Source organism: Poecilia mexicana, unplaced genomic scaffold (assembly GCF_051168715.1).
Source record: "Poecilia mexicana isolate PSO_F unplaced genomic scaffold, ASM5116871v1 scaffold_10, whole genome shotgun sequence".
Lineage (NCBI taxonomy): Eukaryota > Metazoa > Chordata > Actinopteri > Cyprinodontiformes > Poeciliidae > Poecilia > Poecilia mexicana.
The window spans coordinates 3,766,284-3,782,306 of NW_028263379.1; the positions used below are offsets into that span (position 1 = coordinate 3,766,284).

General features: G+C 42.3%; 2 protein-coding genes across 2 annotated transcripts in view; one reads left to right on the forward strand and one right to left on the reverse strand.

Annotated features, from left to right (window-relative positions):
* Positions 1-11,372, forward strand: part of LOC106908893 (phospholipid-transporting ATPase ABCA1-like) — a 48,700-nt gene extending 37,328 nt beyond the window's left edge. The window contains exons 48-49 of the mRNA XM_088009325.1: positions 10,369-10,612; positions 10,695-11,372. Of these exons, the coding sequence (XP_087865451.1) occupies positions 10,369-10,612; positions 10,695-10,832 (382 nt within the window). The 3' untranslated portion in view covers positions 10,833-11,372. The remainder of the gene's footprint in view (positions 1-10,368; positions 10,613-10,694) is intronic.
* Positions 11,373-12,241: 869 nt separating this feature from the next.
* On the reverse strand, positions 12,242-16,021 carry nipsnap3a (nipsnap homolog 3A (C. elegans)). The gene is made up of 6 exons (XM_015000915.2): positions 15,865-16,021; positions 13,518-13,725; positions 13,247-13,408; positions 12,777-12,926; positions 12,590-12,676; positions 12,242-12,519 (listed from the first exon to the last, which is right to left on the reverse strand). The coding sequence occupies exons 1-6, from the start codon at positions 15,931-15,933 to the stop codon at positions 12,443-12,445; spliced, it is 753 nt and encodes a 250-aa protein (XP_014856401.2). The 5' UTR covers positions 15,934-16,021; the 3' UTR covers positions 12,242-12,442.
* Between the last annotated feature and the right edge of the window lie 2 nt (positions 16,022-16,023).

The following is a 16,023-nucleotide window of genomic DNA, read 5'->3' on the forward strand; positions in this document are numbered from 1 at the left end:
CCCCTGCTCCCTTCTCTGTCTCTCCATCAGAGGAGCACCTGAGGGAGCTGCATGCTTGCTGAGGGGACCACACAGTTTTCTCACGCCTCTCCACAGATGGTTGTGTGTTGGTGTCTATGCATGAGTGGGTCAAGGCAGGCTGGGATCATATGTCTGCAGTTGAAACTGCTGTTGCCTCGCTCATTGTGTCACCAGATGAAGCTCTGCCCTTTCATACACTTACGAGGTTCTTCAGGCTGTTGCAAGGCAAGAACGGTTTACATCAATAGACCTGACGGATGCATACTTTCCTGCATGTATTGCAGCAGAACTTTGCTGCTTTCTCAGATTTGCCTCTCCTGGGTGAAAGCAGCCTCTGTCCTCTGCAGGCCTGTAGAGTGAAGGTTCTTCCAGACCTTGATGATCGGCTTCTCTACGCGCCATCCTGAGCAAATGCACCTCACAATACGAGTTGCCTGCTTGGAGAAGAGCTGCCTGATTCCATCTCAGCCACTTCGCTTTCTGTGTTTTTAGGTTCACCCTCCATGACGGCTTACCTGTCTGCTTAAAGGTGAATGACATACTTGTTACAGAGAGCTGGTCACGACAGACGCTAGTTCTGTGGCAGGGGGGAAACACCAGGAGGTTTGGGGCTGCTGGTGTCGACAGGGTCGCTCCAAACACATAAATGTGCTGGAGCTGTGCATTTGGCTGTCAGGCACTTTTTGCCCCTTTCTCTGATTTACTGACTCTTGGGAGGATGTTGCTGGTGGCTCGGTATCGGCCAGCACAGCTGTGGTTCCCACTCCTACAGAGTCTGTATCATGACGTCCCATGGTGTCATCGGACCAGGAGAGATTTGCTCTCCCTGCTGGGTGGACTGACATGGCGCTCCAATCCTCAGAGCCTCCAGCTGTGGCCACCGGGAGTGCCAGGGCACCCTCTACTCTTCAGCAGTATGACAACAGGTGGCGTCAGTTTTCCCAGTGGTGTTCTGCCTGCAGTGATGATCCAGTCTGTGCGGTCCCCACTATTCGGGCACGCTTCTTGATAAGGGCCGTTCCCCTTCGACACTTAACGCAGGCATTCTTAATCATAAGGCTGCGGTCCACATTTGGTCCGCCAGCACCGCCTAGAGGTCCACAAGAACCCCCCCATGTTTTTACCACGGTGTAGTAAATTCAGGCGCTCAAATACAATACAAGTTTCCACCACTTGGTGGCAGTAATGTGCCATAAGCTCTAATGAGCAAAAGAAGAAACCAGCCGCAAACGGTACTGGAAACCATAGACATAATATAAGGATAGACCCTCATGGACCGCTCTCGCCTATTGTCGCTGACGAGATTTAGGGCGGCCATCTTGGAGCGGTCCACCACTCCACTCAGCGTTATGTGTTTAGCAGCACAATGACGTATCAGCGCATTTAATCGATCATAACACACTTTCTGTTACTGTAAACCATATTCAAACATCTATCAAAGCTACATTTATAAACAATTGTATTTTTAAGTATGTTTTTAATACATAGTTCATCATATTTAATGCTTAGTGGCTATAACAATAGAATAGGAATGGAATATTCTGATATCGATGTATGAAGAGCATATTACAAAGCACACAGCCGTTCATAATTTATTTAATAAATTATTTAGTAATATCAATACATATTTATATAACTATACAAACACTAATAAATAATGATTAATACTAAATAATATATATTGGATACATGTTTATGTATATGTATACATATATATAGACAGATGTATGTTTTCCAGCTTCAGAGGTTCAGCAGCTGAGGTCCATCCGTGCTGCAGTGAATCCGTCTCTCTTTATAGATTTCTCCCTCTTCTTCCTCACATCGTGTCTTTAGGAAACCTTCAAAACAAAAACAGAAGATTTAGGATGTATCTTACTTTGACAGAGTGAAAGAATATAAATAATAGTCTTTACCACCTGTGTAAACTTTGCCGGTGAATGTTATAACATTTATAAGTTTTTAATATATGTTACATTGTTTAATCTCTTGTGTCAGATAATCTTAGCCAATGAATAATTAATTGTTTTAGATGTACAGAATCTCAGTTAGCCTTCATAGCGGGGCTGAACCCGTATTACACCAAGCACTGTAGCTAATATTAGCTGGTATCTCCCGGTGGACATAAATACAGTAAAGTAATATTCTAATCACAATATATACACAATAATATGTCCATCTTACTTGTGAAATGTTGTCTGTGGAGCCCTCACATCAATAATCCATCGACCAGAACAACAATATCCCTCAGTGCTGAGGCATCTTCTGCTGTTTTGGTTGAGCAAAGTAGGAGGGACGACCGCTCCAAGATGGCCGCCGTATTTCCTGCGCCGGAGCGGCCAATGCGGGTCTACTCTTATATTATGTCTATGCTGGAAACCATAGACATGAACACGTAGACGCCTCATGGAGCGGGTCGGCCCGTTGCTGCGATACGTGTGCCAGTGAACGGGAGGCCGAGCAAGATGGCGGCATGAGTGGTCGTTCTTTGTAAGCTCTCCCGAGGTTGTCTGGAATGGGAGCCGTTATTGCTGCTTTAACGCAGGGAAGCATTTATTCCGAGACCCTCGTTAAATATTATGCTTAAAAAAGTCGTCCTGAAAACTTCAAATAATGGCTGCAAGTGGGAAGCGCAAATCCGTCAGCACAGAAAATACACCCACTAAGATGGCGGCTAAAAGTCACAAATCGACGGAAGACCATGACTTCGCTGAAAACATCATAGTAACTTTAAAGTTGACGATAAACGAGAGAGCGGACGGTCTGCAAGTTGGCATAAATGATCTCAAAGATTCGGTGGATTATATCCATGCTGAAATGAAAGATGCAAGAGAAGATGACAGAAACCGTCAGGAGAGTTGAGAAATCAGAAAAAAAGATGCTGCAAATGGAAAATGAGCTGCTCAAACTTTCACTTACAGAAGATGGGACTTGCGGCTTTCGGGAATAGATGAAGAAGGAGAAGATGTTCTTGCAAGGTTATTTCCATTTGCCAGAAGACAGCGCAGGGATGCAAAGAAAAACTACCAGATGTCTTCGACAGCGTTTACAGGATGATCCGGTTCTCCATGAGACGCTACAGGGATGCGGTACGCAGCCGTCTTTTCTGAAATCAGCCTGGCTTCAGAGAAGAAACATGCTGTGGCCGCTGGTGAAAAAGCAGGCGAAGGGAAAACAGCTTCTACATCGGGCCCAGAGCCTTTGTTGACAAAGGAGGAAAGAACTTGAACCTGCTAATGACTAGAAGACATCTTGAGAATCAGAACTGACAGTTAAGTAATGGCATTTGGATATTGAAAAAGCTCCGTTTATCATATAATTTGTCTGTTGGGAGAGTTTGTTAGATCTTCCTGTAACTCCATTGTCCGGGTTAGAAGCTACAACTCTTGGTAGCATTTCTTTTCTTAAAGTTATTTCACTTAATGCTCGAGGGTTACGGAACAACACTAAAAGAAAGGCAACTTTTTTATATCTTAAAAATTTTAAAGCTGATTTCTATTTTATCCAAGAAACTCATTCAACTGCAAATGATACCAAATTCTGGAAAATTTAGTGGAGGGACGAACTATGATGGCACATGGCATTGCTCAATCAGCAGGAGTGGCAATATTATGGAACAACTTCAGTGGACATGTATTATGTTCACTCTTAGATATTTATGGACATTTTGTTTTATTAGTTATATCAATAAATGAAGAAATTATTTTGTTGGGTTCTATATATGGTTATAATATCAAAGGAGAAAATATGCAACTTTATGATAGATTAAGTAACGGGCTGAATGACTAATGTGGGAAATATCATAATATGAATATTATTATTGGTGGGGACTTCAGTTCGACTCTTGATGCATTAGATAGATTAATACAAATCCAAACACAGATCTAAAAAACTTGATATCAACCTTTGGCCTGACTGATGTATGGAGACTAAAAAAATGGCTCCAGAGTTGAATTTACATGGCGAAACAAATCGGGCTCCTTTCAGTCGAGAATTGATTTCTGGCTGCTTTCTGATTTAATAGCTGATGAAATTAAGTCGGATATTTTTCCAGCTCCTTTATCAGACCACAAGCTTATTTTAATTGAAAAATCTAAATGAAACCAGTTTGGACAAAATAAAATTACAGCTTACTGGAAACTCAACTCTTCACTTTTAGAAAATAAAACTGTGGAAGAAAACATTAAACAAATAATTATAAAGTATTAAAATACAACTTCCAGTCAGAAGGAATTTAGTAAAAACTGGGAACAGCTAAAATATGAACTTCGAAAAATGTTTATGAAAACTGGAGCTGAAAAAGTAAAATAGAATCAGAAATGATAAATGATCTTACTGAACAATGTCCTGCCAGAAAATATGTCTGAAGAACAAAAAATTAGATGAAACCAATTACAACCGAACCTGGACGAGATTTAGATTTCCAAAGCTGAAGGAGCGTACTTCAGATCGAGACAGAAATTAGAAAAAAACATCAAATATCTAACAGTGTTATGAAACTTCAAATCAATAATAATATCTGTGAAGATCCTGTTCAAATCTCTTCTTACTGTGAAACTTTTTTCCAAGAACTTTATCAAGATGTTCTGAAGAAAATGTCACACAATTTAACTCTCTAAATAAAATGCAACAAATTAGTAAAAATAATACAGAACAATGTGATTCCTGGATCACACTTGAAGACATCCAAAAATCCATCAATAAATTAAAACCAAGTCACCGGGGACGGATGGCCTCAATGCAGAATTTTATAAAAGGTTCTCAGATCAGCTGTCACCATTTTTCCATCAACGTTTGGATTCTGGATCACTTAACAATGACCAAGGGCGTAGGAATGAGTCTGTCATTGGGGGGGGACATGTCCCCCCCGTGCCCCCCGCTTCCTACGCCTATGGACCCAACGTCTGATCACACCGAACCTGAAAGAGCAGCTTCTTCTGGATACCTGGCCACCGATTACATCACTACAAAATGACTGTAACATGACTGCAGGTTGTGTTGCTACACAAATTAAGAATACAAAGGTTGATGAAAGTCAGTCTGGATTCAGACCAGGTGGACATATAACTAATATTAGTTATAACTAATTATAACTAATATTATTATAACTAATAATATTAGTTATAATAATATTAGTTATAATTAGTTATAACTAATATTAGCTTTAACTAATATTAGTTATAACTAATATTATTAGTTATAACTAATATTAGTTATAAGTAATATTAGTTAAAGCTAATATTAGTTATAACTAATTATAACTAATATTATTATAACTAATAATATTAGTTATAATTAGTTATAACTAATAATATTAGCTATAACTAATATTAGTTATAACTAATAATATTAGTTATAATAATATTAGTTATAACTAATATTAGTTATAACTAATAATATTAGTTATAACTAATATTAGTTATAACTAATATTATTAGTTATAATAATATTAGTTATAACTAATATTATTATAACTAATAATATTAGTTATGTGTCTCAGAAGGACTTTAATAGTTTCTTAATACTGTGCTGATAAATTTTTGATGCTAAGAAAGATGTCTCTCAGTGCAGCTGACTAAATGCTGCTTTCCTTTTGTCCTGTTCTCATCCCGAAATAAAGTAGTTCCTGCTTCGCTGGAATCGGATGTTCTGATGCCGTATCGACTTAAATCTTCCGGGTAACTCGAAAGCCAAATCTAGCAGTCGTATCCCAAGAGGAGCGTCATCTGGACCTGGAGTTGTTTCTGAACCCGAAACGCCTGGATTCGTCTCAGGACGTTCGTTACTAAGCTGAATCCGATCTAGACTCGTTTATCCGGCTCTTCATGTTCCCAAACAAATCAGTACAAATATTAATAAACTTTATATGGAAAAAGAAATGCCATCTCAAGAAAAATATTCTAATGAATAAAGTTGAAAAAGGTGGAATTGAAGCCACTGAGTTCACATCTTTAAACAGTTCATTCAAAATGAAGTATTTAAAAAACCTTGTAAACCCCAAACTATATGGAAGCTGTTCCCATTTACAACTCAGAAAATTGGATGATTGCCTTTTCTTCTTAGATGGAATTATAGTAAACCTAAAATTATCTTTCATAAACAAATGCTGTTAAGCTGCTCACTTTTGTACAAACACAATTTCTCTCCTCATAAATATTATATCTGGAATAATAAAGACATTAAATATAAAAATAAGACAATATTTTATAGAAAATGGTTTGACAGAGGAATATTACTTGTAACCCTAATTTCCAGACGTTATCCTTTTAATATCTATATCGAATCCTTAAAACGAAACTCAAATGCTAAAGACATTTAAATCATAACTGCAACCCTCAGGCAACGATTTGATTTTGATTTGTAAATGAATTGTTCATGTTCTGTGAAGCCCTTGGATGTTGTATCTATGTTTGTAACGATAATGTTCTATATTGTTCTTGTATGTTGCTTGTTTGCAATAAAAAAATGTCCCAGTAAGCTAATACAGGTAAATGGACCGAACTTCACAAAGTGCCGTTCTACAAAGTATTTTAAGTTAATTCCTGCCATTGACACATTTTCTCACACATTAATATATTTGGCAATCAGAGAAATGACTAAAGAGAGTTTCTAACTTTTGATGTGATTATTTAATTGTTTTGGGGCATTTCTGAATAAAGAGCTCAATGTTTTATTTGATAGAAATTATTCTGATCATTTTTATATTAACATTGATGAACAGACATTTTTACAGTGAAGAACATATTTACATAATTTAATGTACATTTAACATTTCAGGACAAGAAACAAATAATTTTCTTGTATTTATATTTTATACATTGAGAAATGACTTTAGATTTATAAATCATTGTCAAACATTAAACTACATATTTTTCTTACTTTTTTCCAGAGAATTTACAGAATGCCAACTCTGCTATTGACAGCAAAGAGTGAAAATAATCCTAACAGTAAATTATTCTTATTTCGTTACATAAGCTGTATTAATACACTAATACTTCAGACTGAGATATTTAAAAACACACAAAAAGTGAAAGAATAAAATATTTATTATACTGGGAACACTGGCCACAGGCTTCAGTCTGCTGGTCACACTGGGAGAACTCAATGACTTCTGAGACGTCCTGGTTCTCAGGCTGAAGCCGAGGATAAAAGAGAAATTATCCAAAATAGAAACTACATATATGTTTCCTTGACATTCATAACAAGCCATTTTCAGCATGTTGGGCTCTGACTCGTAGCATCTTTATAGCTAAATACCGACATGGAGAAGCTGAGCTGGAAACAGACTGAAGAGCAGCAGCTCCAGCTCTGATCCTGACTGATCTTTCCTCACTAAATCCTCTGGTTTCTAATGAACTTCTCCTCTAGCAGCGGTTTCTCATCAGCTCTCATTAGAAAACAGTGTGAAAACGTTAGCTGCTATGCTAACAATTAGCGGTTATTTCGGGCCAATTTAGCTACATAGGAAATATTTCTCGGTTGTTTAGAAGCGAATTTCTGGCTGCAAAGTAATTCTGATCTTTCATCCTTACCTGGGGAAGGTGATGGTGAATCCAGTTTGTTTCGTAAAACGGTTGAAACACAGAACAGGACTGAAGGAGCTCCGATCTGCTGCCACATGCAAGATGGCGGCGACGTAACGCAGGACTCGGCGCTCCGTGAGGCGTCTAGTATTCATGTCTGTGGTGGAAACATATTTAGTGTGAAAATAGTTCCGTCTCCAGCGCTGAGGGCTGAAACGCCTCTTCCCATTAACAACCAGTGAACCCAGTGGGTCAGGAGTTTCTGCCAGACTGGAACTGATGCGTCTGGGAGGAATGAGAATAAAACCAGAGTTCGTCCAAAGATAAACGGTTATGATTGTTTGTTACAGTATGGAGGGTAGATTCTGGTTCTTGCTGTTGAAGCAGTTTTCAAATTAATTAGGATATTATTTGGCTATATTTTCTTTTGTACTTTAAATTATTTTTCAACAATAAAATTAATTTTATTATTTATTTTAGTGCATTTAATTTGAGCACATAATTTAAACAATTTTCACATTTTTCCCAGGTTCTTTGAGTCTTAAGTCATCTTGATGACACAACACGTATTACAACATAAATTTCCTTGTTTTTTTCTAGAAAATTTCAGAGGTTTTCTGCAGAAATGTACCGTACTCCTTTCTCATATCTAAAAAAGGAGTATATTCCCACCAAAAACCTGAGACATTTTCTTGAAAACATTATGAAAATGTTTTGAGTTTCAAAAGTCAAATGTTCATGTTTTTTCTAGAACTGTTCGGTTTTTTGTCAGAAACCTGCTTTCCGTCCACAGCGGCTCTGTGGTTCGGTGAACTTTGCCTTTCGTTTCCTCTTGTTGCTGTTCGATCCGTTCCATCAACTTCTGGCCTGTTCAGATGTTTTTCTGTGCAGGTTTGAGTACAAATGATGAATAAATCTCCTTGTGCTGTCACGTTGTGATGTAATTATATTTTATGTTTTTGATAGTAAACCATACATGGATTTGATTTTCAAATAGAACAAGAGCCAGGTCAGCTTGGTAAACCAATAAATGGGCCCCGGGGTCAAAGGTTAAAACCCTGTAGCAGCAGGATCCTCTACTCATGCTGGGACTGGTGGCTGTGCAGTGGGGAGCCAGAATCTAGTTTCTCTATTTCTGCGTGGGGCTCATAGGTCGGCCCAGCCAATGGTTGGCGAATTCTGGTTCGGTTCTGGTTCTGGGCATTTGGTGCAGTCGGACCTCCAGCAGTTCTGATGTTAAATGGTTTTGTGTTGGCTGCGTTTCAGAGCTGCATCCTGATGGTCCTGGTGTCACTTTGTGGCCAGACCTTGGGCTGCATGAATCCGGGATTCATAGAACCGTATTTACAGGGAAGAGTTATGACAATTCCAAGGGCCCTTGACCAGCAGTAAAAATGTAATGTTACCCCTCCCAGACCAAAAAACACACATCCATATTTGCCCTGCACCCCCCTGGATCTGCATGAAATGGATCGTTCCTGCTTGGCCTTGACTGTGACGCTGTTCAGCAGCAGACAGTGGAAGACAAGAACGACTGTGGCTGTTACTATGCTGCTAAGAAAAATGATAATAGAGAGGGAGAAAGACGAGTGTTAACTTATAACCCAGTTTTTCTCTGAGAGGTGAGTAGACTGTATGAGATTATCAACCATTTAGCATAGTTAGCTTAGCTACAAACTACTGTTTGCCTCCATTTCACTAGCATTTAATGAATTAAGGAAAGAAATTACCAACATATTCATCTATTTAACTTATTCCTTGTGCCTTTTATCACTTAACAGATGAATCAGTCAGCAGCAGCTCTAACCCACGTCCCTCCTGACCCGTCCTCTCCTAAGTGAAATTAAAGCTGCAGTTTGTAACTTTTACATAAATATATATTTTTTCAACATATTTTTAAAACTGTCTTTATGTTGTGACAGTTTGGTATGAGAGGTAATCTGTGAAAAATCTATTTCCTCTGCTTTCTCCCAGTGCTAGAAATGACCAATCAGAGACAGGAGAGTTTTAGTGCTGTCTATCACCATCTCATGTGGTGCTGCTCATCCCCATGCTGCAGCTAGCATAGCCTGTTGTGAATGCTCAGTCTGGTTAGCATAGCAACCAATGACGGCAGATAAACATTTTTCCTGTAACAATAAGTTGTTTCTCCACCATTAGCACATTTAGCAGTGAGTGAATGAGGATGATTGACAGCGCTAAGACCCTCCTCCTGGTTCTCATTGGTTGTTTTTGGTCAGAACGGTGCATTACTTTAGCTAACAGTAGTTCAGGGAGGAGATTGATCTTTTCACAGATTATCTGTCTCATAACAAACTGTCACAACATGGTGGCAGCTTTAACAAATATGGAGAAAACATTTTTATTAAAGTTACATACTGCAGCTTGAATAACATGCAACTACATAGGATTTTTAGAAGTCTGGGTTGTTTTATGTGTATCTTGCATGTTGTCTATGCCTGTTGCTCATGGGGAGACATTTCACTATCTAAAACTGATAGACAGAATTTAAGCAACCAACTTACATACTGGATGTGGACTGTTGGATGTAAAATTCACTGGCAGTGAATATTGTGCTAGTATCAGTATTGGACCAAAGAAAGCAAGACAAGCCTTTAAAATTGTGACGCTTTTTATGGGTCAATTAGACTCAAAAAATTGTAACAGCAGCTGCGGGGGGGGGGGGCAAATAAATTTTTTGTCAGGGGGCCCAAGATTCCTGGCGGCGCTCCTGTACATACGTAGCTTTAAATCGTCACTGACCACCAGAGGGCAGTGTTGAGTGTCTGCAAGTCAGCGCTGTGTGTGTGTGTGTGTGTGTTGTCAGGTTCGGGGACGGCTACACCATCATCCTGCGGGTGGCGGGGCCCGACCCGGACCTGCGTCCCGTCATGAAGTTCATAGAGAGCGAGCTGAGCGGCAGCACGCTGAAGGAGAAGCACCGCAACATGCTGCAGTACCAACTGCCCTCCTCCCTCTCCTCGCTCGCCCACATCTTCTCCACCTTCGCCAACAACAAGGACGCGCTGCGCATCGAGGACTACTCTGTCACCCAGACCACCTTAGACCAGGTGAGGGTCCGCACACCTGGACAGGTAAACCTGGTCTGGAAGGTGACGGGGCTGATGGGAAATGTGTTTTTTGTGCTCTCAGGTGTTTGTGAACTTTGCGAAGGATCAGAGTGACGACTACCTGTCCAAAGACGCGTCGGTGAGGCGGAAGGAAGTGATCATCGACGTCCCGGCACCGAGCTCCGCCTGCGGCGGTGCGGAAAGCGAGAGCGTCATGTGACGCCGGGAGGCGGGACTTCACCTGGACTGGACCTGCAGCGAAGGACACGCCCCCTCCTCACCGGCGTCGGAGCTTCCTGCCGCCCGATGCCGGTCAATGCAGTGATTCGCTGAACACTTGAACCCGATGAAGAATCCCAATCATTTCAAACTGATCACTTTTTATCCACTTTGATTCCGTTCTTAGTGTCCAATTTTATTTATATTTGTAGCTGGAACAGGATCATTTATTCTGATGTTTTATTTTGGCGGGGTCCATGCTGTTTCCTGCCTTAGCAGCCAATCAGAAGCCTGATTTATGTTTTTTTTAAAGTGTTTTTATAAAGATGATGGGCTGGAAGCAGCCAAATACCTCATCAGGCCTGGAAGCTGCAGGACTGATCTGTGATCTGATTGGTCGCCTGACCGCAGCACTTTGTGTTCCAGACTTCAGTCTGTTTGCACTGGTTCTGATCCGATTCTAATCCAATCAGCATGTTGTGCTGTTGATGGAAGAAGAGCTGTTACAGCCCAACTAGCAGAATAAACCTCATGAAACCTCCACGCCGCCTCCGTCTGCTGCTCAACAAACACACACACACACTTCACGGTTCTGATCCAAACTGAGAAACCTTGGATCAGAGCCAAATTTAAGAACTCCCTGGATTTGACCCATCCCCTTCCTTCCAGGTTCTGTTTATTCCAGATTGGACAGAAATGTCCAAGCTTATGCTAACGGTTAGCTGATGCTAACGGTTAGCTGATGAAGACGGTTAGCGTATACTGACAGTTAGCTTATGCTAACGGTTAGCTTATGATGACGGTTAGCTGATGAAGACGGTTAGCTTATGGTGACGGTTAGCTTGTGCTAATGCTAACGGTTAGCTGATGAAGACGGTTAGCTTGTGCTAATGCTGACGGTTAGCTGATGAAGACGGTTAGCTGATGCTGACGGTTAGCTTATGATGACGGTTAGCTGATGAAGACGGTTAGCTTATGATGACGGTTAGCTGATGAAGACGGTTAGGTTATGCTAACGGTTAGCTGATGAAGACGGTTAGCTTATGCTAACGGTTAGCTGATGAAGACGGTTAGCCTCTCATTTTGTTAACGGTAAAATCTTCACTTTCTGATTCTGTTACATTTCATCACGTTAAAGTTTTATGAACATGAGACACAAAGTTCATCCAACTCATGAAGATGAGACCATTTTTGGACAATAATTGGCTTAAAAAGTTAAAACATGGCCGTCATCCTGAAATTGAAGTGGCTGATGGGAAATATGGAAAACTTAAAATCCTGTGAAAGATGTGGATTTTTTAATGTATTTCAGATTCTGTATAAAATGATTGTCGTTATTTTTAGATGATAAAATGAATAATGGAGCTGCAGCTAACCAATCGTTAGCCCTGCGTCGTCATAGAAACGTCACACCGTAAAGAAGAATTTATTGCAGAAAATATTTCCAACAGTCAGTTTGTTGTTGAGCAGCATTTGGATCAGAACCTCAGCAGAACTTTGCGGTCACAGTGGCCAGCTGCTGTGATTGGTCCGTCCAGGGCAGGAGGCGGAGCCTAGGTCATGCCTGAATGAGGAGAAGAGTGGATGTGTTGCCATGGAGACGGCAGGAAGTTACTTCATGGGGGAGAAAGGACAGGGCAACATGAGCTGGTTTCTCTGAGAGTCCAGGTGGGCGACGCTGTTCCTGACTGAGAGACGGAGGTAGCAGTTAGCCAGCGCTCACCTGAGTGATGTCACAGAGCGGGGGTGGAGTCTTACCTGCTGCAACCACTCTGGCGTCAGTGTGAGCCCTGTGTCGACATTCAGCTCGATGGTCGGCGCTCTCGAACCACCAGAGGGCGTGAACTAGGACACCATAAGATCCGGTTAGAGGCGCAACGCCTAGAACGTCTGGATAAGTCGACATCTAGTCGGGTTCTCACAGAACCCGGCTGCGTTCTGGTACCTCGGTTCAGCAGTCCGAACTCGCTGTGGAACGCCCCCAGCAGCTTCCCGTAACCCGGAGCGTCATGAGCCGACATGGCCGCCTGGAAGGCCCCGCCCCAAACGGCCGGGCCCCCAGGACGCATCTGGAAGGTCACCAACTCGAACACGCCTGGAACACAGAACCACCATCAGAACTCAACAGAACCCATCAGAACCCAAGGTGGGGCTTAGCGCTGTCAATCCTGCTCATGTACTTGCTGCTAAATGTGTAACTTACTGTTACAGGAAAACTGTTTATCCACCATCATCTGTGGTTGTGCTAACTAGCCTTAGCATTCACAACATGCTATGACAGCTGCAGCGGGGGTGACGAGCAGCGCCACACAGAGTATGATTGACAGCACTAAGACCCTCCTCCTCCTGGCTCTGATTGGTTGTTTAGAAGCGGTGATCCGGTCAGGCCCAGGTGGGGCGGTGGGCGGGGCCTACCTCCCTGCTGGGGGGGGCTCTTCAGGCGGCTCCAGGGGACCAGGTAGGAAACCTCGTTGTCCTGCGCCGTCAGCAGCGGCAAGGCCTTGGAGATGTACTCTGAGATCCAGGAGGGGTCCTGAGCCACGGCTGCCCGCACAGCTGCCCGCTGGGAGTAACTGTCTGAGAGGAGGGGGGGTTAGACCCAAACATCTGGAACCAGAACCAGAACCTCCTGATTTGAACTTTTTATCCAGGAATCTAAAGAAAGCCCAACAGGAAGGGTCCTCACCATACTGCCATATATGGAAGAACTTGTTGAGGCCGCCGTACTCCACGGTCCAGCAGCCAATCAGCTGGGAGTGGGCGGTGCGCAGATGGATCTTCTCATTGGTCAGCTTGAGGAAGGCCAAGTTCTGGTCCGGACGGATGCTGTAGGTTCTGAACTCATAGAAGGTTCTCTGCTCCTGCTGGGGTCCGGTGGCCAGGTGGGCGCTGGGCTGCAGAGAGGGGCCGAGAGGTCAGAGGTCTCACTCTGACAAGAAACCCACGGCATCTGAAATACTTGCACTGACTAAACCATAAATCTGAACATGAACCTTTTGGTTAAACTGAATTATGTAAAAATAAACTAAACTGAAGTTCATATTTTGTTGCTCAGCCTACTTGGGCGATACAAAATGCTCCAGATGTTCAAGGTCAGAACAGTCCAGTGTTTTCATCTCTAGTTGTTTTGGGTCATTTTCCTGTTGAATGACTTTTGACCTGTGACCCTGGGCAGCACATTTCTCTCCAAAACGCCTTGATATTCTGGAGGTTTCGTCGTTCCCTGAACAGATTCAACACACCCTGATATAGCAGAGCAGTCCCACAGCATGACTCAGCCTCTTCCATGTTTCACAGTGGGAACAGAACCACTTGTTCTGCCACCATGGAGCTGATGACGTCACCGAAACATCAAGTTTTGTCACATCTGACCAGAAGCCAACCTCCCTGAAGCTCTGCTCCGTTTGGGTATTTCTGTCAATAACCAACATGCTTGTTCACATGTATGCAATTCAAAAATACTTTGATTGAAAAGGAAAATGACATAACATAAAAACTTGATGTTGCTGGACTGGCGACCTGTCCAGGTGAGCCGCCTCTCCTCCAGTGACCGGCCGCCAGTGTTTGGACTGAACTGACGCCATACTTTGTCGATATGAACTATGGGAAAATTAACAGCAATAACGTGGATTTTATTATAATGGAGGTTAATTTTTCAAAGTCTCCTTTATTTTTAAGTATTTAGTTAGCATACTAAATAATAATCTTACTAAATACTTAGCTTTGTGCTATATATTTTATAGCAGTCCCTCAGACCAAAGAAAACACGGAGAGCATACATTCACATGTGCTTCGTTCAAAACCAGGTTTGCTGAAGTGCATCAAAAACAACGTGAAAACTAAAAGAAAAATAAAATACCTCTGCTTAAGTGCTTTTGTTTGACACAAAACATGAATACATTGCGTAAAAACGCAAACTCCACGAACCAAAGCAGCTCTAAACATGTACCGCCGTCCGAGGGCTGCACAGTTTATGGCGGTAAAGTCCGTGTTGTGCAGCCTTTAGCCGTTAGCCTGTTCTGAATGATGGGCGCTGCAGTTCAGAGTCACAAAGATGAAGAATATCCTCCTCTACCTCTGAGAACCTCACTGCAGCAAACAGGTGCGGGACGGACCGCTGTCAGTCTCGTACCTTATTTGGACAGGAGACCATTGGACTCCGGAAGTGAAGGGGGCGCTATTTCCTAAATATTATCCGCGGTCTAACGTTTTCATTTTCTTTTGAAATCTGTCATATATCTTTATCTTTGGGAAGCAGTTTCACTCTCAACATGTATTTGAACTTCTCTCTTTTATTTACTTCAGCACAGCTCACAGTTGTGAATTTTTGCTTGCTTCTGTTTAACAGACCTGGTTGTAACAACCAGATTTGTTACTCTTCTGTGAACCTAATTCTGGGTTCCCAGAAGAGTAATATCTGAAATATCTCGAACCGAACCAGATCCAGTCTCGGTTCTTATCAAATGAAATCAACTTCAGAAAGTTTCATTGAATCATATCAGTTACTCTGGAAACGTTAGCAACACTAAACCCGCTCGGCGTGCTGAGGCCTCTGCCGCCCCCTACTGGATGTGGAAGGCAACCGCCGCCCTGTGAGACGTGACACCGCACCATGACCCACTCCGCGTGGGGGATTCACGTACAAACGGCTAAACAATCCACAGTGGACCCTCAGCTGCTCCACACACACACACACACACACACACACACACACACACACACACACACACACACACACACTCTCTCTGTTTACAGAACAGCTGAAGGCCATGAGGCGTTCAGGGTCCGCCCCCTCGGCTCTGGTCTCTAGCTGGTTCTGACCTTTTTTCTCCGATCAGCCATTGACACAAACAATCGAACCACATCGAACCGAACACCCAGAACTGCAGATTCTGCAGAGCCAGACAACTTGTGACTCATGAAGGTTCTACGGCAGAAAACCTGCGAGTTCGTTTTGTTTTTGTTCTGTTGGTTCTGAACCGACTGTTCTTTGGTTCCTAAGTGTCTGGTCCAAATGATGCAGGTAAACTCACCTGAGCAGCAGCAGCAGTTGTTCTGAACAGGACAGCTGAAGGCCTTAAAGAACCGAACAGCTTCAACATTTTGACGGTGCAGAACTTGAAGAGATCCCAGAGAATGGCAGCACAGATCCTCTAAATGCAAGAGGTCCCACTCTGAAGGAGGAGTCTCTT

Bases quoted from the DNA above. Each gene is read 5' to 3' on its own strand.
- nipsnap3a (XM_015000915.2), bottom strand. From the start codon at position 15,933: ATGTTGAAGCTGTTCGGTTCTTTAAGGCCTTCAGCTGTCCTGTTCAGA. The intron at 13,726-15,864 runs GTGAGTTTACCT...CCCTCTCTGCAG, and splicing joins CAACTGCTGCTGCTGCTCAG to CCCAGCGCCCACCTGGCCAC. The intron at 12,520-12,589 runs GTAAGACTCCAC...TCCGTCTCTCAG, and splicing joins CGCCAGAGTGGTTGCAGCAG to TCAGGAACAGCGTCGCCCAC.